General features: G+C 47.7%; 1 protein-coding gene and 1 long non-coding RNA gene across 5 annotated transcripts in view; one reads left to right on the plus strand and one right to left on the minus strand.

Annotated features, from left to right (window-relative positions):
- Window positions 1-480: 480 nt before the first annotated feature.
- LOC139745804 (soma ferritin-like) lies at window positions 481-16,728 on the minus strand. Of its 4 annotated transcripts, none has more exons than XM_071656380.1 (5): window positions 16,315-16,728; window positions 10,955-11,129; window positions 7,971-8,195; window positions 5,851-5,937; window positions 481-2,176 (listed from the first exon to the last, which is right to left on the minus strand). In XM_071656380.1, exons 1-5 carry the CDS (start codon window positions 16,392-16,394, stop codon window positions 2,078-2,080), a joined length of 666 nt encoding a protein of 221 aa, XP_071512481.1. In that variant the 5' UTR covers window positions 16,395-16,728; the 3' UTR covers window positions 481-2,077. The 4 variants fall into 4 exon arrangements, with proteins under 4 accessions (XP_071512481.1, XP_071512480.1, XP_071512483.1 ...); XM_071656379.1 differs by having other exon boundaries at window positions 10,955-11,138; XM_071656382.1 differs by lacking the exon at window positions 5,851-5,937.
- LOC139745805 (uncharacterized) overlaps window positions 8,037-26,503 on the plus strand; it is an 83,966-nt gene continuing 65,499 nt past the window's right edge. The window contains exons 1-3 of the long non-coding RNA XR_011711971.1: window positions 8,037-8,252; window positions 18,823-18,941; window positions 19,527-19,645. This is a non-coding gene — a long non-coding RNA (uncharacterized lncRNA). The remainder of the gene's footprint in view (window positions 8,253-18,822; window positions 18,942-19,526; window positions 19,646-26,503) is intronic.

The following is a 26,503-nucleotide window of genomic DNA, read 5'->3' on the forward strand; positions in this document are numbered from 1 at the left end:
GTCATGATTAATCTGTAGGTCATGATTAATCTGTAGGTCATGATTAATCTGTAGGTCATGATTAATCTGTAGGTCATGATTAATCTGTAGGTCATGATTAATCTGTAGGTCATGATTAATCTGTAGGTCATGATTAATCTGTAGGTCATGATTAATCTGTAGGTCATGATTAATCTGTAGGTCATGATTAATCTGTAGGTCATGATTAATCTGTAGGTCATGATTAAACTGGGGAATAGAACTGTACAGTGTAAATTGAAATTTTACGAGATGCAAATTGGTGTAAACAAACTTACTAGACTGGGCTCAAAGGTGGCAAATGAATTTTGATATGGATAAGATACGTGAGGAAAAGGACTTGGATGTTTAAAAATCTATCGTAACCTTAAGACAAGTATGAAGTGTAGTGAAGTAAAAATGGCGAACCGTATTCTAGAATTCCCGGATACCTCGAATTTCAATATAAAAAACGGATTGTTATTTTTCTTTTTTTTACAGTTTATTGGTACGTCCTCGCCTTGAATACAGTGTTCAGGTTTGGTCTCGTTGTTGCTCGTACTAAGCCAAAGGGTTGATAAAGCGAGAATACCTCATACCAAGCTGCTTTGCAGAATATCAGATCGTATGAGAACCGAGAGAATTATCTAAACTTATTTCGTTCAGAAAAAAGGTAGTTAAGAGGGGATTTGATACAAAGACTCATATTTCCCAAAGGCTGTAATTACGTCGATCGAAGCGGTTATATAAAGCCATAGATGTCTGTCTACTTTCGGTCACAGTAACTGATGCGAACTCGTTCGGGAATATTGTACTTTGAATGAGGCAAAGTACCACTTCGTCAGCAGGATTGTTAGCCCATGAAATGGTCTGCCAGTTTCGAGCAGGTCGATGTCAGCCACGCCATAAATACGTTGAATAGATTTTTTGACCAACGCTTTGCTCCCAAGTCCATGCATGACACTACTCTCATACGACATTTCCCCAATCACAAACACTCGAAAGAGAACCCGGTGTTTTTCTTGGTCCCTGTGTGTCCCTTTGTGTTCTATGCTGGCGTGCGTCTGTTAATAACTACAGGAAGACATCAGTCCCGTGTGCCCAGAGCTGTAGATGGGGAGAGTTATGTAGGGCTCCGATGCACTGAGGGGGATCAACCTCGTCTACAATAGGAACATGTACATACAGTAGTGAGGTAGGGATGTTCATCAGTAGTGAAGAGGAGACTGTCTAACCGCGGGTTCTTCTGGTAAGCCGAAGATCTAAAGAGATATATATATATATATGTATATATATCTTAATATTACGGACGTTGTCCGAGCCTCTGTAGCAACATAAAAGAAGTAGATGACTGTAGTGAAGCCAGTATGTGAAGAAGCACATAGAGCCTTGTATAACAATATTATGAATAATGGAGAACATCTGTGTGAGTCGGGCAACAGAAAACGAAGCCTCTACAGCCTAGAGCTAATGTACTTCTGTAACGAAGTGGATGGTGCAACGAGGGAGCAAGACCTCTTACTTGGTTATGAGAATAGGTAGCAACGCCTGGACCGTAAGACCGTAAGACTCATCTGAGAGATTATGACGAAGAAAATGACGTTGATCGAACAAGAAGATATGCAGGTCATTGTATCAAGAGAGAAAGACATTGTGAGGTCAAGACGTATGTGAAAAGGTGTCTAATGGACGTTTATGTGAAGGGCGTCCACCGACAGTGTCTGGGTGGACTGGAGGGCAGTAAAGGCTCCTGTTAGGGATTTTCAGGAGAGTCGTGATGGTCCTAAGGGAGTGGCGGGGAGTCTAGTTAAATGGGAGAGTCCTAGCGGGTCGTTGTGAGAGGTGGTGTGCTGGTGGGTCGTTGTGAGAGGTGGTGGTGGTGTGCTGGTGGGCCGTTGTGAGAGGTGGTGGTGTGCTGGTGGGTCGTGGTGCGTCCTGTTATCAGGTAGTGGGTCCTGTTGGCGGGTGCTTGATGGCGGGTCTTGTGGTGGGTCCATTTGTCTCGGGGGGGTGCGTCCTGGTGGCTGGTGACTGATGGCGGGTTGTGGTGAGAAGCGTCTTATCTTGGCGAGGGCACACGTCAGTTCTGGGGAAGCTTGTCGAACATATATTCGCCGAGGCCAGGGCCAACCCTCTCCAAGTTGGTGATGTACTGGCTAATGGTGAAGATCTTCTCCACCTGTGACAAAGATAAACACTCCCTCAACACAAAGCCCATAAAAAAGGGAAAAGAATTATCTTGATGAAACACATGCATCTCAGACTTTCAAAGTTTGTTTCAGATATATTCAGACTATATGCATATAAAGTGGGGGCTCTGAGAAGAGAGAAGACTAGATTGCAGCTGCTTTCCCAGCAGGAGGATATGTCCACGTCATAAATGATAGCAGTGGAGTGTGTGGAAATGATCATAAATCATTGTGGGATGAGGGCTTTGTCGGGGTGGGAAGGCGACCGAGAGGGGATGGGGGACCCCAGGATTGAAGTTGGGCTGTTCATACCGGTGGATAAGAGAGGACTCGCGTCTTACACAACACACCAATCACCTCTCAGACAATCAAGTCATATCTAAGTCAGTCATTGCTGTCACATCAGTCTCTGTTACACCTTGAATCTTTCCACAGAAGTGGGTTTACTAAAACACAAAGTCCTACTCGGAGTAGTGGAAGAGGTGTGTGTGTGTTCGGAGTTCCATGTTCGAAGAAGCTACTGCCACCACCACCACCACTACACTACATAAAGCACAAGACTGGAACTAACGCTCTTTTAAAGGGACCTACAATGAATGTATGTCTCAGTAACGAAGAGTCGAGTATGGTAACGTGAGAAGCACTCTTGCCGATCCTAAGGCTTTTAAGTGTTGGATCGCCAGATTTAATTGTCGTAACGAACGGGCGAGGAGCAAGGTACGCGCCCTGTGGTGGTCCCACACCACCCCCCACGGAACTAGACTGGCTCATTGTCCCCTCCTCCTCCTCCTCCAGGCGATGTCCTTCGGCTCTGACGTTATCCAGAGTCCTCTCTAACTGGCAGCAACAAGGACTCGCCCACTGCTTAAGACAATCCATTGATCCGACCACTGGGGGGGTTCAGACGTCAGCTTGAACTGAGTCATAGAATGGAGTCTGAGAGTAACCAGTGTTGGCTCGGACGCCAAGCAGTACATACAGAAGGACTCGATCGTCCATCAGTGTCTTGTGTCGCTTTCAACACTAAGGATAATCGGTGCCAGTGTGTGTGTGCCCACTGTTGTCCTCGAGGTAAGAATGGGTTCGGATGCTCCCCAAAGGGCATGAACGGGCAAGGACTTGACATCGAAACGCTTTCAAGATGGTGTTCGAGTCTTGTCAGAACTCCTTGGATTATATTACGAGACGTGGAGTAATCCAAACAGTTGAATTACGTCAGTGAGGTTGTGAATGTGAATTAGCTTTGCCCTGGAGAGGATGTGGGCGAGAGAGAGAAGAGAGAGAGAGAGAGAGGAAGGAAGGAGGGAGCCTTAGTGAATCACACATGCATAAACTATGCAAACAATTGTTACTGTAAATGCTCTTACAGGAGTGAATTTATGTGTGCATCATTACCACGTAGGGCAAGAGATTTTAGGAACGCCTTAGCGTACGAAACAGACAGAGAATAGTCAGGAACTACTCAACACACAATAAAAGAATATACTTTAGATCTACATTTGAGTATGATTGTCGTTACGATTGTGCCACGTTCACCTATTTCATCCCTGGGCAGACTGTGCCAGCTTGTAAATCATAAGTAGACGTTTGTGGGCCCCCACGCAGAATAATCAATATGCAAATGACTCTTGTTTACTTCGCCTGATAAACTCGATAATGACACAAGACCCGTCGAGTGGTGGGTGGGTGGGGGGCCAGCCAGCATAGATCAAGTGCAGAGATCAGACATGAAGGGGTTGGACTAACTTTATTTATTTGCTCCTCATCCACGAGGTTGTGTTTATGATATATATATATATATATATATATATATATATATATATATATATTATCGTGATTTCTAAAAATTGATGACTTTTTAAATGCTAATGGTTGGCGCAATTGCCCACTCCAAAATCTCGACCCTACATATTTTTCTTCAAATTATTTTAAGATGAGAAATAATCTATAATAGGATTATGAGAAAAAAATTGCCTTCTTGTACTGTGGCACAGTATGGCCTAGTGATAACAGAAAACGGATGCTGGTGGCGAGTGTAAACAGATGATCTTGTGGTTACTAACAAGGCAAGCGGTATTGCTGGGGGGAAGGGTGTTGTTCCCAACCCCCCAGCAGTACAACCCCAGCAGTACAACCCCAGCAGGGCTGAGGGCGGCTGGGGAACACCCTCCAGGAGGGAGACGCCCCACCAAACGGCGCGTGTGCTGGCTATCAGGAGGTGTGTGTGTGTGTGTGTGTGTGTGTGTGTGTGTGTGTGTGTTACTGGGGCAAGGAGTCAAGGCTTGGTCGAGTATCCTTGTAGGATATACGTACTTTTGACGTGATATATATATATATATATATATATATATATATATATATATATATATATATATATATATATATATATATATATTGCAAGAAGTCACAGTGGTGCGCGTGGTCTAATATACGCTGACAGCCACGGAGGAAAATGAAACACGATAAGTTCCCAAGTGCACTTTCGTGTAATGATCACATCATCAGGGGGAGAGATACAAGAGTGAGAGAGAAGACATGGAACTGTCACTCGATATACAAGGAAGAGACGTAGCTAAGTTGCCTTTGGTTTACACGAAAATGCACTTGAGAACTTATCGTAGTTATCTGCATATGTGTGTGTGTGTGTGTGTGTGTGTGAGTTAGCATAAGATACTACAACTTTATAAGTACTTAAAGAACTTGAGGAAGGGATCAAGCCTTTCAGCAGCGATAGATTTAATATATCTTCTTCACTCGTGTCTCTCAAGTGGTTACATTATTTTCATAGCGACACACACGCCCACACACACACTTACACACACACACCCACACACACACACACGACTACAGTGGGTGCTTTGTGTCTGTCTTGTCTGGTGTTATGTCAAAGCGTTCATCTAATCTGGCACATTACCATATTGGTCTACTGTGGGACAGTTAGCCATTCATTTCTCGAGGCCCAAACCTAGTTAACTATAATAAACGACCATAAATAACTATGTCTGTAGTTACTGGGAAGGATTCTTGACTTAATATGTTTTTTCTTATTGCTGAATCGAATGAGACGTGTGTGAAATAACTTGTGTAAATAGAGTGATAAGTGTAATTTATGTAAATTTATGCACGGGTGTTACAGTTTCGAAAGGTTACAGGACGAGGGAGGGTAACGGTCGATTTGACTTGTTTTAGAACTGAGGACGAGTTTATAGGTCAGTGGAGGTGCCTAGTATCTTGTACTAGGTGTTTGGTGCCTGGTACAGACTTGGGGGTGGGGAAGACCTTGTCATGATAAGGGGTCCTGGGAATGAACTAGTTTGAGTACCTTGTGCCATGAGACCCAGGGTGTACCTGGTACCACCACAACCAGGTTGGATCTGGTAGCGACTGGTACTGGTCCGCGTGAAGGTGTGGGAGGAGGTTATGTTACCTGAGGGAGGGGTACATTACCTGTGGGAGGGGTTCATTGCCTGTGGGTGGAGGGGTACATTACCTGTGGGAGGGGTTCATTACCTGTGGAAGGGGTACATTAACTGTGGGAGGGGTTCATTACCTGTGGGTGGAGGGGTACATTACCTGTGGAAGGGGTACATTACCTGGGGGTTTGAGGGGTACATTACCTGGGGGTTTGAGGGGTACATTACCTGGGGATTGAGGGGTACATTACCTGGGGGTTGAGGAAGATTGTCTGGAGGTAGGTGGCGGCGTGAACGTCTTCGTGTTGTAGAGCCACCATGTTTAACTCCAGCATGGCCTGCAGGATGCGACATGTTAATACCACTCCTACCACACTCTCCCCCCCACCATACGTCTGTCTACTCTCCTACCACACTCTCCCATACCATACACCTCTCTACACTCCTACCACACTCTCCCATACCATACACCTCTCTACACTCCTACCACACTCTCCCCTACCATACACCTCTCAACTCTACCACACACCTCCACACACACACACACACACACCGCCGCCACCGTATGCAATATTGTAGGATGCGACTGGTTAGTACACCACGTCGACCATATACTCCTGTACCACATGTATCTTTATCACCGCTGCGTACCACCACCACCACACGTCACTACCACACACACACACACACACACACACACACACACACACCACCAGCACCATCGCCACCAGGCAGGAGGAATAAAAGATAGAAAATCAACTCTGTGGAAGATAAGAAAGTATGGATGTCAAAGTGGCGTGATTTTTATATTTCAAAGTTCTTTATAAATAATTATTAACCAAAAAGGGTTGAATAATACCCAAATGTGTAAGCGGATGGCGCTAAGGACACGAGGAAAGTGGGTAGAGAGAGAGAGAGAGAGAGAGAGAGAGAGAGAGAGAGAGAGAGAGAGAGAGAGAGAGAGAGAGTGCACCAAAGTGCAAGGGGACCTCGACAAAGACCAAAGTTGGTCTGATACCATGTTTGATGAAGTTCGGCCCGAGAAGGTAATATAAGGATGGGATACAGTGAAAGAAAAGCTTCAATAGGAATAGTATCTGGCAGGAAATACATTGTAGGGATCTAAGTGTGCCAGGGAGTTAGGAGTGAAATATTAGACCACGTTTACGCACATAGATTGGACAACGCAGCAACTTCTTCACATTGTATATTAGACCATAGCTAGAATATGATTCTCAGGCTTGGCCACTGGACTCAAAGAGTACGTGGAACTAGTAGAGAAGGGTTTAAAGAAGGTCAACAAAAATGGTAAGGGAGAGATGTTGAGGCCCATGCATTTGCCCACTTTGGTAAGGAGACGAGTGTAGAATTCCTTCCCCGTACAGTACAAGAGATGGGGCCCCACGAGTGTAGAATTCCCTCCCCGTACAGTACAAGAGATGGGTCCCCATCAGTGTAGAACTCCCTTCCCGTACAGTACAAGATATGAGGCCCCCACTAGTGTAGAACTCCCTCCCCGTACAGTAAAAGAGGCAGTGGTAAAAAACTTTAACTGAGTGTGTTAACTGCACCACCACACACCACAACCACACATCACAACCTACACCACACACCACAACCACACACCACAACCTACCGCCACACATCACAACCTACCACCACACACCACTACCACACACCACAACCTACCACCACACACCACTACCACACATCACAACCTACCGCCACACATCACAACCTACCACCACACACCACAACCACACGTCCAGACTATCTTTACCTCAGACACGATGGGAAGATCAAAGTTATTTGTTATATATATATATATATATATATATATATATGAAGCATTTTCATGTCTCTGATTATACATTTCTCATTTGGACGTGGGAGGTGGGTCATGGGTCGAGCCTCAAGGCCTGGATGATATTGGTGTGGGAGGGGGAAATAGATAATAATGATAATACAATACTAAGTACCTGTTATTATATGCATATTAATGATGTGGTTTATCGCGGGGGATGGATGGATGGGTGTTCTGCAGCTGGTGTGGTGTATTGAGTGAGTGAGTGTCTGCCTGCCCACCTCTCTCTCTCTCTCTCTCTCTCTCTCTCTCTCTCTCTCTTGACCAACCATCTCTCGCGACAGCATCTTGTCAAGTGGTTGTTCCTCTCTCTCTCTCTCTCTCTCTCTCTCTCTCTCTCTCTCTCTCTCTCTCTCTCTCACACACACATACACACACACACACACACACACACACACACACACACACTTGACCAACCATCTCTCGCGACAGCGTCTAGTCAAGTGGTCTCTCTCTCTCTCTCTCTCTCTCTCTCTCTCTCTCTCTCTCTCTCTCTCTCTCTCTCACCTCATTGATGGTTTTCTCCAATTCCAGGGCGTGCTCCATCGCCTCGATGCCCGAGCCCCACTCTGCCGTGGAGGGCGCTGTCACCTGCTGGAGGCGAACCAACCCGCCCCTCAAGTTCTGGTAATTCATGAGTGTCTCCGCCTTTTCGCGCTGGTCTTGCGCCATCTGCCGGAAGAACTTCTGGAAGCCTGGAAGAGCCACGTCACATCGGCCGAAGTGCTGAGCCTGGAACGGGAGACATGAAGCCAGCTGGAGGTTTACGCCTGTTTTGCTTTCGCCCCGGTGAGTGTGCGGGGCGGGGTGGGCGTTAAAACAGTACTATGGAGGCGTGGTCGTCTCGACCAGACTCCTATGTATGGCACGCCTGGTCGTCGACCAGAGTCCCGTGGCACGCCTGGTCGTCGCCCAGAGTCCCGTGGCACGCCTGGTCGTCGCCCAGAGTCCCGTGGCACGCCTGGTCGTCGCCCAGAGTCCCGTGGCACGCCTGGTCGTCGCCCAGAGTCCCGTGGCACGCCTGGTCGTCGCCCAGAGTCCCGTGGCACGCCTGGTCGTCGCCCAGAGTCCCGTGGCACGCCTGGTCGTCGCCCAGAGTCCCGTGGCACGCCTGGTCGTCGACCAGAGTCCCGTGGCACGCCTGGTCGTCGACCAGAGTCCCGTGGCACGCCTGGTTGAAACTGTGCTGAGCGATGCCTACGTCAGGGGGGTCCTGTGTTGACGCACAACACCCCCCTCCCCCCTCCCCCTCTTTCCCTCCTAAACTAGACTGCGTAGCGTTGCACGTTGGCAACACTTGACTCCTTATTCCCAGTATCAAGCCCCTTTGGCGGCACTGCTCGGGAACTATGGCAGCTCGTACAGACAGTGCGACCGTTAGGTATGACGGCCTGGCCTTTGACCTGATACCTAAAAGCACCCCTACAGCTATAATGGTACCCTTGCAAGCTGCCAGTGAGGCTCGTCCATTATCACCCTATCAAGGTCAAGGTTTAGGGTCATAGGGGGGGAGGGGTCAGTCACTCCCCCCCATGGCGGTACTAAGGTCCCCCTCTGGTTTGTTTACGTCTAGAGCCAGGGACTATCGAACAGAATTAATGAGAGTGTAAGTGTGTGGGTGTGTGTGTGAGGTGTGAGTGGGTGGGTGTATGTGTGCGATGAGTGTGTGTGTGTGTGTATGTGTGAAGGTGGGTGTGTGTGCGTTGAGTGTGTGTGTGTTGAGGGGTATGGTCCACCTCGCTCTGCAGCCTCACTTCTGAAAATACATCCTCATTCGTGCAGGATTTGACTTTGAAAACGGGGGGGGGGGGGAAGATACTTGGAGCAGATTTTGCTGTAGTTTCATTCTCGCTAGACGCTAAAGTGAGCAATATTAGACTGGGATAAGATGTTAGACAGCTGTGGTAGAGCACCATTGGTGTAGCTAGTGATCTGTCCATTTATTTATTTCTGCATTGGCAATGTTCCATCTCGGTGACATCTGTTTGGAGGAGGTACAGATGAACAAAGACAAGGAGAAGACACTTGTCTGGCCTCTTGTCTTTGACCTTCAAGACACAATAGTCCATCATAGACACTTGGTTCTCTCTCTCTCTCTCTCTCTCTCTCTCTCTCTCTCTCTCTCTCTCTCTCTCTCTAACTTTCCTGGCTATCTTTCTCCTTGATGTCCTTCCCTTCCTATCCTGTCTTGTGTCCTACACCCATGGAGTCTGCCACCTCTCTTCCTGTTTTGTGTCCTACACCCATGAAGTCCGCCACCTCCCCTCCTGTTTTGTGTCCTACACCCATGAAGTCCGCCACCTCCCCTCCTGGTTTGTGTTCTACACCCATGAAGTCCGCCACCTCCCCTCCTGTCTTGTGTCCTACGTCCATGAACTCCACCCTTCTGTCTTGTGTACTACACTCCACTGTGGTGTTGATGGCTGGCGGCATCAACCACAGGCCGCTGGGTTGAGCCGCCGGCCTGAATGTGGTGGCAAGTTACACCATGTGACCTCACCTGACCCCCGTACTCCCAAGGGGGAATGAGCTTGGTGGCCTACCCCTCCGCATGACGTCTTGTATGGCCTTATCTGTCTCACACAGCGGCGAAGTGAGGCCAGGACGAGCCACCTTCGACCTTAATGACGGAGGATCCGCCTCCTTTTGGGGGAGGGGGGTGGGGCTGGTTGTCCTCCACCAATCAACCAACTCCTTTCGCACGTCGCCAGCCATTCAGCTGTTGCGTTTGCCCACCACCTCATCCTCTCTTTCTTTCTCTTCCCCTTCCCACTCCACAGGTCCGCCTTCGTGACATGACCTCGCCGTCTCTTAAACATACCGTGGCATCTACCTCGCCACACACCTCCCCTCCTGTCTTGTGTCCTACACCCAGTCTCACAGCACCTACACAGCCACATTCTTCCTTAGCAGCGCCTTCCCCCACACACCCACACATCTAAACCATGGCTTCACTCAAGCCACCCCCCCTCCTCTCTCTCTCTCTCTCTCTCTCTCTCTCTCTCTCTCTCTCTCTCTCGACATGTACAGTGCACCCTGCTTTCCCATTCCAGACTCCAGCCTCCTTCCCAGAGTTTGATTTCCGATCTATATTTTCCCCGTAGCATTCCCCCTGGGGGGTATATCTTGTGTGTATTGGTTGCTGTGGTTAGAAGGGAATGGCGGGTGGGAGGAACTTTGAACATTGTTCTTTCCTCTATGACTAACAAAGATATTTGGAGAATTTGAATATTCCGTACTCGCATAACCTTGATATAGACCTTCAATTCTCCCGTTATCTGGCTTTTCTGTGTACTCACTGCACTCTGATGTGATAGACTTACCTACACCCCAAACTCTACATCTTCCCTACACTCGGTAACATCTTCACTACACCCCGGCCAGCTGCCGAGGTACAACAGACTCTGTATATGATCTACGCCTTTCTTATACTTAGACTCGCCTTGCCTACAGCTCTCCATCAATATGTTAACTCCACCCAGACTACTCACCATGCTATGGTAGACGTAGCCAACATACATCATGAGGTTTATCTGTCTGTTGATGCCGGCTTCCGTTCTCTCGTTATAATTGTGGCGACAACGGGAGACGGGCAGTATGCCGCCGAAGTCGTGGTGGTGGGTTTCGCCCTCGTCGTCAGGGTTGGACGGCATGTCGTTCCGGAACCTGTAGTGGCTATAGGGAGTGAGGAGGAGGACAGAGGAGGAGGAGGAGGAAGGAAGACCCAAGTAAAGGCATTAGTATACAACACAACACAGCAACAACAACACAATTCGGTGCATGCTGTCTTGGAACACTCATGTGCTCATCCCGCCTCACCCCCACATAATGATCCAACCATGGAACAGAAATGAACAAGTCAATAACATAAACTCAGCCTTGACACACACACACTCTCTCTCTCTCTCTCTCTCTCTCTCTCTCTCCAACTTAATGAACCAAATTTCTTTGACAAATACTAAAGTTTCTTACAAGGGGATGTGCACATAGTATGTATAGATAAGTGTTGAGCTAACTTACAGTAACTAGAAGCTGATAGAAAATTGTAAATTGTGGAATTAAGGCGACATATTTTGCTGTTTCAAAGTATACGTTAAATCTCCACATAATTACATGGGCTTTACTGTATTTCATTTGCATGTTGTATAAGTCAGAAATACAATAACGTTACGTAATAAGATTTTAAGTTTTTCCAGTTTGATAAGATTTTAAGTTTCAAGTTTCAAATCGTAAGAAAATTAATAACACTGCAAGTGACTTGCTGAAATAGTTTAATTGATTGTTAATGTGGATCATCAGAAGAACGTTTAAATGTTATTTTGTTCATGCTTTAAATTGTTAATTGTTCTCACGTATCGTTATTTGTTAAAACGGTGTGGCGAAATATGTGAAATGATAATGAATTACTTGGAAAAAGACGGCCAGAATACGTAATCGTGATTGCCTTCGGGAAAGAGAGAGAGAGAGAGAGAGAGAGAGAGAGAGAGAGAGAGAGAGAGACCAGACACCTTCCTTTCTGTGTGTGGTGAGCAACGGCTGCGCGTGTTTTGTTTGGGATAAGGTACTGCAGGGGGGGTTAGTCGTAGTGGGTGGTGTGAGGTGGTGGTGTTGGCTGTCCTAGTGGTGGAGTCCGACCCGACCCAACGGATGATGGAGATGACTTCCCCTCATCCCCTGGCTGGCGTCTTACATTCCCAGCGTCCGACCAGCAGCGAACGTTAACAAGTCGTGCCCACAACGACGGATAAATGTGTGTATGTGTATGTGAGTTGATGGCGCCTCCACAGATTTCACGCAGTAAATGAAAATACGAGCGAAATAAATGACTTTTAACTGTGATAAGGGAAAGGTATTCATGCAATAAACATCTCGAAGGAGATTCCTGGAAAGTTGAACGGAATATGACGAGTTCGGGCGATGTTCAAGGCACATTTATGTTCAGACGAAGCCACTCGAAGGATATATGACACCGTATGTTCATTGGTGGGCCATGATTAACGACATGGAGAGACATGGAGAGTGATTGTTTGTTTCGAAAGAGCCTTGGCCTCCTGCTGGGGAGCAGGGATACATTTGTGTATGTACGTATATATATATATATATAGTAGGGGCGTCTGTTGGTTTGTGTGCGTTTATGTGGCGTATCCATATTTTACCTTAGAACTCTGCGTAGTAATAGCGTATATCTCATCGCCCTTACGTTACACACAGAGAGATAAGGAAATGCCTTTGCGTTTGAGTGTGTGTTTTTTCTTTAATGTCGGTTGAGGAAGACGCTTTGCAGGGGGGTAGAGAGAAGTCTCTCCCTCTCTCTCTCTCTCTCTCTCTCTCTCTCTCTCTCTCTCTCTCTCTCTGGCCAGACGCGCAGCGGCGTAACACAACAGCGCTCTATATGGAAGGTGACAATGGGTTTAGCAGAGGGGCCCATGACAGAATCGTTTGCATACGCACACGAACCTTTACACACACACACACACACACACACACACACACATGCGCTGCTTGTTTTAGAGGAACGTATTGAGTGTAACGAGGCTGTACTGGTCGTAGGAAGGGCGAGGCTTCGCGGCTCGAACTGTCGCAAGACAGCAGGAATGAACCATCTCGAATCACTTTTTCCGAAGCATTGCTCTCGCCTCCTTCGCATATGGTGACTTCGAAGGCTCGACTCCTTCTACGAACAGCTTCAGGATTTCGTTCGTAGTAGAAGAAGGAAAGAAAAAAAAAAAGGGGGGATCATTCAAACAGAGTTATTATCTTGTGTATGATAAGGGCAGCAAAGAAAAAGAAGAAGAAAGATAATAGCTAACATAAAAGCTTCAGAGCGAGCCTGTGTTGGTGGTCTGAACACTTCTTTCATTAATGACTAGTTCCTCGTCCTTCAGGGGAGGTAGGGGGTGGGGGGGGGGGGAGCTCAAGCTGAGAACAGCTTGAATGAGATGAAGTGGGTTGAGCCAGGATCCTCAGACATGAGTCATCCGCAGTGGGAGGTTGTGAGACGTGACCCAGCCAGAAGGGAGTGGAGGGGAGGAGGGTTTGGGTCTTGAGACATGACCCGGCTACAGTGGGGGGGGAAGAAGTCACAGTGGGGAAGCCCTGAGACATGACTCATTCACAGTGGGGAAGCCCTGAGACATGACTCATTCACAGTGGGGAGTCATGAGACATGACCCAGCCACAGTGGGGAGTCGTGAGACATGACCCAGCCACAGTGGGAATCATGAGACGTTACCCAACCCAGGACCACTGGGTTGGGACCACTACTATGGTTAGGAAGCTGGGCCTACCATTAGAACTGTGGAGTTGGGGCTACCACTGGAACTATGGAACTGAGACTGCCCCTGGAGCTAAGGTGTTAGGTCTACCACTGGAGCTAGGGAGTTGGGACTGTCACTGGAGCTAAAGAATTGGGTCTGCCACTGGAGCAAGGGAGAAGGGACTACCACAATCGGGTCTGCCACTGGAGCAAGGGAGAAGGGACTACCAATGTATCTAGAGGGCTGGGACTAGCACTAAGGCTCGGGAGCTAAGACTATGATTGTGGCTAGAGTGCTAGGACTACCACTGTAGCGAGAGCTAGGACTACCATTAGGGCTCGGGAGCTAGGACCACCACTGTGGCTGGAGAGCTAGGACTACCACCGGAGCTAGAGAGCTAGGACTACCACTGGAGATAGAGAGCTAGGAATACCACTGGGGCTAGAGCTAGGACTACCACTGGAGCTAGAGAGCTAGGACTACCATTAGGGCTCGTGAGCTAGGATTACCACTGGGGATCGGGAGCTACGACCTACCACTGGAGCTAGAGAGCTAGGACTACTACCACTGGGGCTTGGGAGGTCAGAGTGCCACTGTGGCTAGAGAATTAAGGCTATACCACTGAACTACAGGTTGAGTTGTCCCCTCCATAAGGCGACGTTTCTCTCTCTCTCTCTCTCTCTCTCTCTCTCTCTCTCTCTCTCTCTCTCTCCTAGTCAGACAGAAGAGTCATTGTGTAACTCATGCAGGACATGGAAGGGCATGCAAATTTCTCGCGAAGATTCATATAATCAAAATGAAATATTCAAAAGAGTTAGAATAGCCTCGCCTCTGCCAGGTCTATAGAAACCTATGTAGGTTAGATTATAGTGGAGGTAACTATAGGAAAGGGAGACCCTAAGGTCCCAGGTGAGGAGTATGGGAGCTGGGATCGAACCAGGGGGTCGTAGATGATAGAGACGAGTTCTATGAACTGCTCAGCCACCACAGAGAAAAATTCCAGACGCTAAATACTTGTGGGTGCCACAAAGCGTGTGGTAGACGAAAATGGATAAGAAATCAACTTGCATTACTAATATAACTCGTTTTCTCATAACTTTGCTAGCCTGGCTATTCCAACTAATATACTTGGTTTAGTTAACTCACATGGGAAGAAAAACCTATCTTCTCTTCCTCTCTCTCTCTCTCCTCACTAGCCTTGTTAACCCCCCCACTTGCCTCGTTAAACCCCCCTCCCAACTAGCGTCGTTAAGCGAGGTAGTTGATATTCTGGGAAAACTGGGGGAAGTTTACAGTGAACTAATTCGTTTCCATTGACTTGACTTCATTCAAAGCAAATCGTACATGTTTCCTGTATCCAGATTTGTCTTACAAGGAGGTTAGGGCTACCTAACAATTTTTACCAACTGCCAATAGTGATTTACATAAGAATGGCTTACATGTGGACGGCGCAATTGTAAAATTGTTTACATTGATTTAAACGAGGACATTAAACGTCCTGGCGTAGCGAGAAGGTTAAACTAGGACATTAAACGTTCTGTTTTAGCGAGAAGGCATCTTCAACATTGCCTTAGTTAACAGATCCGCAGTTAATAGTTTATATATATGGATTAGATTGCTTACCTCCCATGAAAAAGGGGGAAAGATAAGGAGATATCTTTACGAACCATCAGGTTATCCAGACGGAAACAGATCCGTCAAAACCGTACAGATCCTGATGTGGAAAACGAGCGGGCCATTTCGATGGCGGGTGGAAAACTGGCGGGCTATTTCGATGGCAGACACGCCTTTTACAGAGCGAATCGCAGCCATGGACACTGGGCCGCCAAGCACCTCGCCCCCTGACACGTCCGTTTGGACGTCAATGCCAAGGGGAGATGCAGGGAGGGAGTAGCAATGACCGTGTGGGAGAACCCAGTGCGAAGCCTCGCCTCGCCTCGCCCCGCCCCGCCACCGCTCACCAGAGTCTGATATTTGGTATCTTGTGGGGTGACTGAAGATGCTGGCGAGTGTAGGGTTATCCTAGGGGTGTCGCCAAGAGCTTCTTAAAGACCAAATTACTATATGTTGGGTTAGGGGTCTCCAAGTGCTTCTTTAAGACCAAATTACTCTACGTTGGGTTAGGGGTCGCCAAGTGCTTCTTAAAGACCAAATTACTATATGTTGGGTTAGGGGTCGCCAAGTGCTGCTTAAAGACCAAATTACTATATGTTGGGTTAGGGGTCGCCAAGTGCTTCTTAAAGACCAAATTACTATATGTTGGGGGGTCGCCAAGTGCTTCTTAAAGACCAAAATACTATGTTAGAGGGTCGCCAAGTGCTTCTTGAATACGAAGCAATTATGTTGTTGTCCATAGTGAAGATGAATAGGAACCTTTAACACTCCAATTCTGCATACAGACTCGTGTCGGAGACTGAAAATACTATGTTTTTAGCGGCCCGTCTGTGACTTCTTTGTATATCTGAGGGAAAGCTCGTGTACAACTCCCAATAAGCGACGCGAAGAGTGCAAGAAAAATGTTCTGGGGTTGGAAACAGCGAGAGAGAAATATTTAACCTTTTTTTCTTTCAACTTGTAAGACTTCGAATACTTACTCCTTTCTGGAGGAGGCGCTGCAGGGAAGGACGACGAGGAGGCCCATGAGGAGGGCGAAGTGCAGGAGTGATGTCCCCATTTTGATGCCAAGAGATAGAGAGAGACTCTCTAACACTTCAAGTTATTACTCGATGCTGCAAGGAACTTCCGCCTCGGTGTATCTTCTCGAGTGGGATGTGGAGATGCGTTCTTCTACTCTGTGTGTGTCTGTGCCGGACGAAGATAAGTTGAGGTTCGGCAAATGTTCTGCAAAATCGTCCCTCGTTGCTGGGGTGGTGTGGTTCGAATCCCAACACGGGTGCTCCTGTGAGCAGGGCAGGAGGAGCTGTGAGTGTGGGGCGGTAGGGGCGTGTGATAGAGCCGTGTGCGGGAGGCGAGACGCGTCAGTAGGGGATGCCCAGCAAGGAGTGCTGTAGGCCACTCGCCTCACTCGCATATATATATTATGCCTCACCCTCCCTCCCTCCCTCTCCACTCTCCGTCCCTCCCTCTGACTGCCGACACTCTCCCCTCCCCGTCCCTCCTCCTCCCCACCCAATGCCGGCTGTAAGATAATGCACCGTCCAGGTCTTACACAAGTAAATGTAATCCCTAAACACCTCCCTCCCCCTCACACCCTCTGTAATACAGCACCCTCTTCCATCATCGTGCGTGGGAGGGGACAACGCCACGCCACGCCCTTTCCCTCCGTGTCTCCTTCACCAGTGTGTTGGCGTCAGGGAGGGGTTCCTACAGGTGCCATCTCGACCCCTCTTTTGTTGTTATTAGGTCTCGGCGAGTCTGGCCAGCGTATGCAGGTCGTCTGCGTCATACACAGTACGCAGAAGACTGAGCGAGATTAGATTCTGCCGAAAGTGGAATTGATATTTCTCTCTCTCTCTCTCTCTCTCTCTCTCTCTCTCTCTCTCTCTCTCTCGTTGTATATATATAGAAAAGAGAGATAGTATTTGGTGTGTGTGTGTGTAATTATTACCTATTTGTACTGTACTGGGAGGGGATTGTGCACCTTTGGGGCCCCATTTCTTGAAGATTCTCCGTCATACAACTACTTGAATTGCCTTATGATGTTTATAATGACCATAATATATCATTTTATGCCATTCGTCCCCCTTCCCCCCATTCTTATACCATAAAAGTACTTCCTCACATTTTCTTTTTTGAAGTTTCTTGCTTGATTTCACTTTATGTTCTCTCGTTGCTTTATCCCCACATCTTTCAAATATTTTCTGGATCTGGTTTAAAAACTTAAAGGCTTTGATCAAATCGCCCCTTACTCTTTCTTCTTCGTAGGTGGACAAATTTAAATTCTCTATCCTTTCCCCTTGATCTCTCTTCATGTTGGTACCATTTCTGTTGGTCTCCTCCGTATACCTTCTCTATTAGCTCTTTGTGCTTCTTTAGGTGGGATGAGCAAAGTTTGAGGAGCATTTTCTATCTTTCATCTCGTATTTTGATGTGAAGGGCTTGCTGAATAATTCCTTAAACGTATCCTTGATTGTCATTCTAAAATTTGCCAGAAGACAGTTGATCTTAACTCCCTTCATGTGAAACTCTGGCAACAAGATGGGTTAAAAAAAACAAAAAAACTCAAGTCTTCCTTACACATGAATTCCCGCAGCTCGTTTTCTACCAGATGATAATCATGTCGAGGCCTTTCTCTTATTCTCTGCGTCCTGTCCTCATTTAGTTATATTTACATGGGGTTTGAACTGCATCTACTATTAGATCAGCTTTGGAGTCTTTCAGGTTTCCATTCTTTCCGTCTTTTCACTCGCTTAATGATCTCTGCGTCATCTGCAAACAAAGGCAGGCAGGAGTCTCTACCTCCAGGCGGTGCGTCTACATAGATCAAGAAGATGGATGGTCCCAGGACAGAAGCCTGCGGCACGCTGCTGGTCACCTCGACCCCTCTTGTATAACTTATCCTTCGAGGGAGTTTCTTCCTTTATTCCTACCTGGAGACCCAGTTTCTCAATCAGCTTCTCATGCGGTGCAGTGTCATGCTTTCTGGCAGTCCAGATACAGTCAGTCTACCCAGCTTCCCTTTTTATCTCCGACAGAGCTCTCACTCTCGTAGAAATCTAAGAGTTTGTTTTTCGCTTGACCTCATCTCCCTAAAACCCTACTGTCTCTCACTTACGTAAATTCTCCGCTGCAGGAAATCATCCACTTGCTTCCTAATGATCTTTACCATAACCATACAGACCACAGTGGTCAGTTAGACCGACCTGTAGGTCAGTGGCTGTTCCAGTTCGTCTTCTTAATAGGTAGTTTGGCCATTTTTCATATCTTCTGGGCTCTGGCTCTCGGCAGCCAGCGACGTCTTAAGCAGTATTTCAAGGGGGTTTGTCTATTGTATCTGCACACATCTTCAGCACGTGTGTGTGTGTGTGTGTGTGTGTGTGTGTGTGTGTGTGTGTGTGTGTGTAATTATGTATTTGTGATTTCATAATTGCATTGTACTATCAAACAACTTTTTAAGCTCTGTCTTCTCGTCTCATTTACAGAGATTTTCTATGGGACTCCTGCAGCGCTTGGGAAGCCAGCCACGTCCACTAAGCGGGAAGACTACGTCAATGAGAACGATGATGTGGTGTGATGTTAGCACATAACAAGTGGTGAATGGGTAAGTGTCCTATGTCTTTAGGGCCATAGTTGTGTGATGGGGACCCACGAAGGGTTTCCTGATTATGCTGAGATGGTTTTTGTTCTAATGTTTGAGAGAAAGCAGTGTCAAATGCTTTCTGGCAGTCCAGATACAGGCAGTCTACCCAGCTTTCCTTTTTCTCTGCGACAGAGCTCACTCTCTCGTAGAAATCTAAGAGTTTTTTTTTTCGCATGACCTCATCTCCCTAAAACCCTACTGTCTCTCACTTACGTAAATTCTCCGCTGCAGGAAATCATCCACTTGCTTCCTAATGATCTTTACCATAACCATACAGACCACAGTGGTCAGTTAGACCGACCTGTAGGTCAGTGGCTGTTCCAGTTCGTCTTCTTAATAGGTAGTTTGGCCATTTTTCATACCTTGTGTGCTCTGGCTCTCGGCAGCCAGCGACGTCTTAAGCAGTATTTCAAGGGGGTTTGTCTATTGTATCTGCACACATCTTTAGCACGTGTGTGTGTGTGTGTAATTATGTATTTGTGATTTCATAATTGTATAGTACTATCAAACAACTTTTTAAGCTCTGTCTTCTCGTCACATTTACAGAGATTTTCGCTGGGACTCCTGCAGCGCTTGGGAAGCCAGCCACGTCCCCTAAGTGGGAAGACTGTGTCATGGAGAACGATGATGTGGTCTGGTGGTAGCTCATAACAAGTGATGAAGGGGTAAGTGTAGAACTCCCTCCCTCTTCTGTATAAGACACACACACACACACACACACACACACACACACACACACACACACACACACACACACGCAATGGCTAGTATGGAAAAAGGGTACATTGACTGACATTTTGTGAACACAATGATTAACATGTTAAAAAGTAGTTACACGTTCCATTCTATATATATATATATATATATATATATATATATATATATATTTATTTTTGCTTTGTTGCTGTCTCCCGCGTTTGCGAGGTAGCGCAAGGAAACAGACGAAAGAAATGGCCCAACCCACCCCCATACACATGTATATACATACATGTCCCCACACGCAAATATACATACCCATACATCTCAATGTACACATATATATATACACACAGACATATACATATATACACATGCACACAATTCACAGTCTGCCTTTATTCATTCCCATCGCCACCCCGCCACACATGGAATAACTTCCCCCTCCCCCCTCATGTGTGCGAGGTAGCGCTAGGAAAAGACAACAAAGGCCCCATTCGTTCACACTCAGTCTCTAGCTGTCATGCAATAATGCTCGAAACCACAGCTCCCTTCCACATCCTGGCCCAACAGAACTTTCCATGGTTTACCCCAGACGCTTCACATGCCCTGATTCAATCCATTGACAGCACGTCGACCCCGGTATACCACATCGATCCAATTCACTCTATTCCTTGCACGCCTTTCACCCTCCTGCATGTGGCCCCGATCACTCAAAATCTTTTTCACTCCATCTTTCCACCTCCAATTTGGTCTCCCACTTCTCGTTCCCTCCACCTCCGACACATATATCCTCTTGGTCAATCTTTCCTCACTCATTCTCTCCATGTGCCCAAACCATTTCAAAACACCCTCTTCTGCTCTCTCAACCACGCTCTTCTTATTTCCACACATCTCTCTTACCCTTACATTACTTACTCGATCAAACCACCTCACACCACATATTGTCCTCAAACATCTCATTTCCAGCACATCCACCCTCCTGCGCACAACTCTATCCATAGCCCACGCCTCGCAACCATACAACATTGTTGGAACCACTATTCCTTCAAACATACCCATTTTTGCTTTCCGAGATAATATTCTCGACTTCCACACATTCTTCAAGGCTCCCAGGATTTTCGTCCCCTCCCCCACCCTATGATTCACTTCCGCTTCCATGGTTCCATCCGCTGCCAGAGCCACTCCCAGATATCTAAAACACTTTACTTCCTCCAGTTTTTCTCCATTCAAACTTACCTCCCAATTGACTTGACCCTCAACCCTACTGTACCTGATAACCTTGCTCTTATTCACATTTACTCTTAACTTTCTTCTTTCACACACTTTACCAAACTCAGTCACCAGCTTCTGCAGTTTCTCACATGAATCAGCCACCAGCGCTGTATCATCAGCGAACAACAGACTCACTTCCCAAGCTCTCTCATCCCCAACAGACTGCATACTTGCCCCTCTTTCCAAAACTCTTGCATTCACCTCCCTAACAACCCCATCCATAAACAAATTAAACAACCATGGAGACATCACACACCCCTGCCGCAAACGTACATTCACTGAGAACCAATCACTTTCCTCTCTTCCTACACGTACACATGCCTTACATCCTCGATAAAAACTTTTCACTGCTTCTAACAACTTGGCTCCCACACCATATATTCTTAGTACCTTCCACAGAGCATCTCTATCAGCTCTATCATATGCCTTCTCTAGATCCATAAATGCTACATACAAATCCATTTGCTTTTCTAAGTATTTCTCACATACATTCTTCAAAGCAAACACCTGATCCACACATCCTCTACCACTTCTGAAACCACACTGCTCTTCCCCAACCTGATGCTCTGTACATGCCTTCACCCGCTCAATCAATACCCTCCCATATAATTTACCTGGAATACTCGACAAAATTATACCTCTGAAATTTGAGCACTCACTCTTATCCCCTTTGCCTTTATACAATGGCACTATGCACGCATTCCGCCAATCCCCAGGCACCTCACCATGAATCATACATACATTAAATATATATATATATATATATATATATATATTTATTTATTTTTGCTTTGTTGCTGTCTCCCGCGTTTGCGAGGTAGCGCAAGGAAACAGATAAAAGAAATGGCCCAACCCAACCCCATAGACATATATATACATACATGTCCCCACACGCAAATATACATACCCATACATCTCAATGTAAACATATATATATACACACAGACATATACATATATACACATGCACACAAATTCACACTGTCTGCCTTTATTCATTCCCATCGCCACCCCGCCACACATGGAATAACTTCCCCCTCCCCCTCATGTGTGCGAGGTAGCGCTAGGAAAAGACAACAAAGGCCCCATTCGTTCACACTCAGTCTCTAGCTGTCATGCAATAATGCTCGAAACCACAGCTCCCTTCCACATCCTGGCCCAACAGAACTTTCCATGGTTTACCCCAGACGCTTCACATGCCCTGATTCAATCCATTGACAGCACGTCGACCCCGGTATACCACATCGATCCAATTCACTCTATTCCTTGCACGCCTTTCACCCTCCTGCATGTGGCCCCGATCACTCAAAATCTTTTTCACTCCATCTTTCCACCTCCAATTTGGTCTCCCACTTCTCGTTCCCTCCACCTCCGACACATATATCCTCTTGGTCAATCTTTCCTCACTCATTCTCTCCATGTGCCCAAACCATTTCAAAACACCCTCTTCTGCTCTCTCAACCACGCTCTTCTTATTTCCACACATCTCTCTTACCCTTACATTACTTACTCGATCAAACCACCTCACACCACATATTGTCCTCAAACATCTCATTTCCAGCACATCCACCCTCCTGCGCACAACTCTATCCATAGCCCACGCCTCGCAACCATACAACATTGTTGGAACCACTATTCCTTCAAACATACCCATTTTTGCTTTCCGAGATAATATTCTCGACTTCCACACATTCTTCAAGGCTCCCAGGATTTTCGTCCCCTCCCCCACCCTATGATTCACTTCCGCTTCCATGGTTCCATCCGCTGCCAGAGCCACTCCCAGATATCTAAAACACTTTACTTCCTCCAGTTTTTCTCCATTCAAACTTACCTCCCAATTGACTTGACCCTCAACCCTACTGTACCTGATAACCTTGCTCTTATTCACATTTACTCTTAACTTTCTTCTTTCACACACTTTACCAAACTCAGTCACCAGCTTCTGCAGTTTCTCACATGAATCAGCCACCAGCGCTGTATCATCAGCGAACAACAGACTCACTTCCCAAGCTCTCTCATCCCCAACAGACTGCATACTTGCCCCTCTTTCCAAAACTCTTGCATTCACCTCCCTAACAACCCCATCCATAAACAAATTAAACAACCATGGAGACTTCACACACCCTTGCCGCAAACGTACATTCACTGAGAACCAATCACTTTCCTCTCTTCCTACACGTACACATGCCTTACATCCTCGATAAAAACTTTTCACTGCTTCTAACAACTTGGCTCCCACACCATATATTCTTAGTACCTTCCACAGAGCATCTCTATCAGCTCTATCATATGCCTTCTCTAGATCCATAAATGCTACATACAAATCCATTTGCTTTTCTAAGTATTTCTCACATACATTCTTCAAAGCAAACACCTGATCCACACATCCTCTACCACTTCTGAAACCACACTGCTCTTCCCCAACCTGATGCTCTGTACATGCCTTCACCCGCTCAATCAATACCCTCCCATATAATTTACCTGGAATACTCGACAAAATTATACCTCTGAAATTTGAGCACTCACTCTTATCCCCTTTGCCTTTATACAATGGCACTATGCACGCATTCCGCCAATCCCCAGGCACCTCACCATGAATCATACATACATTAAATAACCTTACCAACCAGTTAACAATACAGTCACCCCCTTTTTTAGTAAATTCCAATGCAATACCATCCAAACCTGCTGCCTTGCCGGCTTTCATCTTCCGCAAAGCTTTTACTACCTCCTCTCTCTCTCTCTCTCTCTCTCTCTCTCTCTATATATATATATATATATATATATATATATATATATATATATAGAGAGAGAGAGAGAGAGAGAGAGAGAGAGAAGACTAGCGTTTGTATATGGCTTGTTTCCCGACGTGAGAAATAGGTGTCTCTGTAGCGTGTATAGGCCCCGGTCTTCTGCTTGTCTTTCACCAGCGCCTCGCTGGAGACCTACCTGGCGAAGGTGTACCACAGCCTCTCCTGCAGGAGTGGTTCATTCCCCGTTGTTCTCTGAAAAGCTCGTTGTGTGGCCTTGTATACGAACGCTGTTGGACCACGCGACCTTCATCTGTTTCTGTTGGATGGTTTGGGGCGTGGCAGTCATTAATCCACTAGTGGTATTGACAGGCGTGGTATTCGACCCGTGGTATTCGACCCAGTGGCATCGCTAGGCGTGGTAGTCGACCCGTGGCATAGCTTGGCGTAGTATTGGACCAGTGGCATCGCTAGGCGTGGTAGTCGACTAGTGGCATCGCTAGGCGTGGTAGTCGACCCAGTGGCATCGCTAGGCGTGGTATTCGACCCGTGGCATCGCTAGGCACAGTATTCGACCAGTGGCATCACTAGGCGTGGTATTCGACCACTATCTCTCCTAGGCGCGGTATTCGATCCGTGTCTCCCCCAGGCGCGATATTCGACCCGTGGCTTCCCCAGGCCTGGCACTCGACCCGTGGCTTCCCCAGGCCTGGCATTCGACCCGTGGCTTCCCAAGGCAGTGTTCTGGGGGTTAGAGCAACGTCGTAATTCTCTTTCAGTATAGACAAGTTCCTTATGCATCTGTCGACCTTATCGCCGGGGGCATGGGAATGCTAAACCTCTCCAATCATAGAGGGGCGAAATGCCCGGGGATGGGACTGTGAAATTCGGCCATTTGTGCCGACGGCGTTTAGAACGCGAGAGAGAGAGAGAGAGAGAGAGAGAGAGAGAGAGAGAGAGAGAGAGAGAGAGAGAGAGAGAGAGAGAGGGGGAGAGTTGTTGGGGATATTAGGTCATGAATGAAGTTGTGGAACGTCGGAGGGGGAGGGGGACGAGGGGGGGACGTTGGGGAGGGAGGAGGAGAGGAAGAGAGGGGGGGGGAGGGGGGGGGGGGACCGGAAGACCTTGTCGGGCCTCGACTGACGACGATCCTCCCTCCTCCTCCTCCTCCTTCTTCCCCACCCCCCAAGCCCCCGCGTGCCCCGCCCCGCCCCGCCACCCCCCGCCCACCCACAAGGCGTAGAAAAACCTGGAGGGGAATAAAAAAAAAGGTGGGGGATGTTTGAATCTTGTCCTTGCGAGGTCCGCGATCCTCTTCCTCCTCTTCCTCCTCCTCTTCCTCCTCCTCTTCCTCTTCCACCTCCTCCTCGTCCTCTTCCTCCTCCACCTCCTCCTCGTCCTCTTCCTCCTCGTCCTCTTCCTCCTCCTCTTCCTCCTCCTCTTCTTCCTCCTCCTCCTCCTCCTCCACCTCTTCCTCCTCGTCGTCCTCCTCCCCTTCCTCCTCCTCCTCCTCCTCCTCCTCCTCCTCCTCGCCACGAGGCCGCTGCTGAAACCAGATTATCCCTTATACATCAGAGGCCAACGAGGGAGGCATCCTGGGGTCGGCCCACCCCTCGGTGGGTGGGTGGGTGGGTCGGTAGGGTCGTTGGGGTCGGCCCACTCCATCATCAATGCCGCTTCCTCGGTGGGTGGGTGGGTCGGGTCGGGTCGGGTCGACCCACTTCGTCATCAATGCTGCTTCCTCGGTGGGTGAATCGGGTCGGGTCATGTTGGCCCACTCCATCATCAATTCCGCTTCCTCGGTGGGTGGGTGGGTGGGTCGGGTCGGGTCGGCCCACTCCATCATCAATGCCGCTTCCTCGGTGGGTGGGTGGGTCGGTCGGGTCGGGTCGGGTCGACCCACTTCGTCGTCATCACCCACCGCATCCTCGACCAACTTTGGCTGCTCAATGTCGACCTTCGCTGAATACCCCGACCCCGACCCCGACGCTTGCGGCAGCGGCGCCTCGCGCCGCCTGCGGCCGTCACGACGAAAATCTAGACGGATACAGAGGCCGTGTGACGGTCTAAGTGACGCAGACGGAGACGCGTTGTGTCGAACACGACAGTTTTGTCTCTGAGCACGACGGTACGTACGACGCTTGAGCACGACGTTACGACGCTTGAGCACGGCGTTACGACGCTTGAGCACGGCGTTACGGCGCTTGAGCACGACGGTACGACGCTTGAGCACAACTGTACGACGCTTGAGCACGACGGTACGACGCTTGAGCACGACGGTACGGCCCTTGAGCACGACGGTACGACCCTTGAGAACGACGGTACCGGCCTTGGATCGTACCGTCGTCGTCCAAGGGTCGTATCGGCGTCGTCCAAGGGTCGTACCGGCGTCGTCCTAGGGTCGTACCGTCGTGGAAGTATAAAGAACTAATGGAGATGGTCCAGAGGAGGACAGAGAATGGTACAAGAATTTAAAGAGCCCACTGTGGAAGAGAGTAGAGTAAGGGGTGACGATCACAACCTTTTCTTTAATGGAAGAGAGGAGAGTGAGGGGTGACCTGATCACAGCCTTAATGGAAGAGAGAAGAGTAAGGGCTGACCGAATCACATACTTTTTTAATGGAAGACAGAAGAGTGAGGGGCGACTTGATCACAACTTTTTAAAGTTTTTAAACCAGAAAAATGTGGGGATGAAACAACCAGAGGATATAATAACATGAAATATAACTACGAACTTGATAGAAAAGATGAAATAGACTGAATAAATGAAACAGTGAATGTGGTAATTACACACACACACACA

This window comes from Panulirus ornatus, chromosome 62 (genome assembly GCF_036320965.1).
Source record: "Panulirus ornatus isolate Po-2019 chromosome 62, ASM3632096v1, whole genome shotgun sequence".
Taxonomy (NCBI): domain Eukaryota; kingdom Metazoa; phylum Arthropoda; class Malacostraca; order Decapoda; family Palinuridae; genus Panulirus; species Panulirus ornatus.

Coding starts and splice junctions, on each gene's coding strand:
- LOC139745804 (XM_071656379.1), bottom strand. CDS start 16,394: ATGGGGACATCACTCCTGCACTTCGCCCTCCTCATGGGCCTCCTCGTC. Junction 8,196..10,954: donor GCTACGTCTACCATAGCATG/GTGAGTAGTCTG, acceptor CTCCCGTTCCAG/GCTCAGCACTTCGGCCGATG. Junction 2,177..5,850: donor CAATCTTCCTCAACCCCCAG/GTAATGTACCCC, acceptor TCTTTGTCACAG/GTGGAGAAGATCTTCACCAT.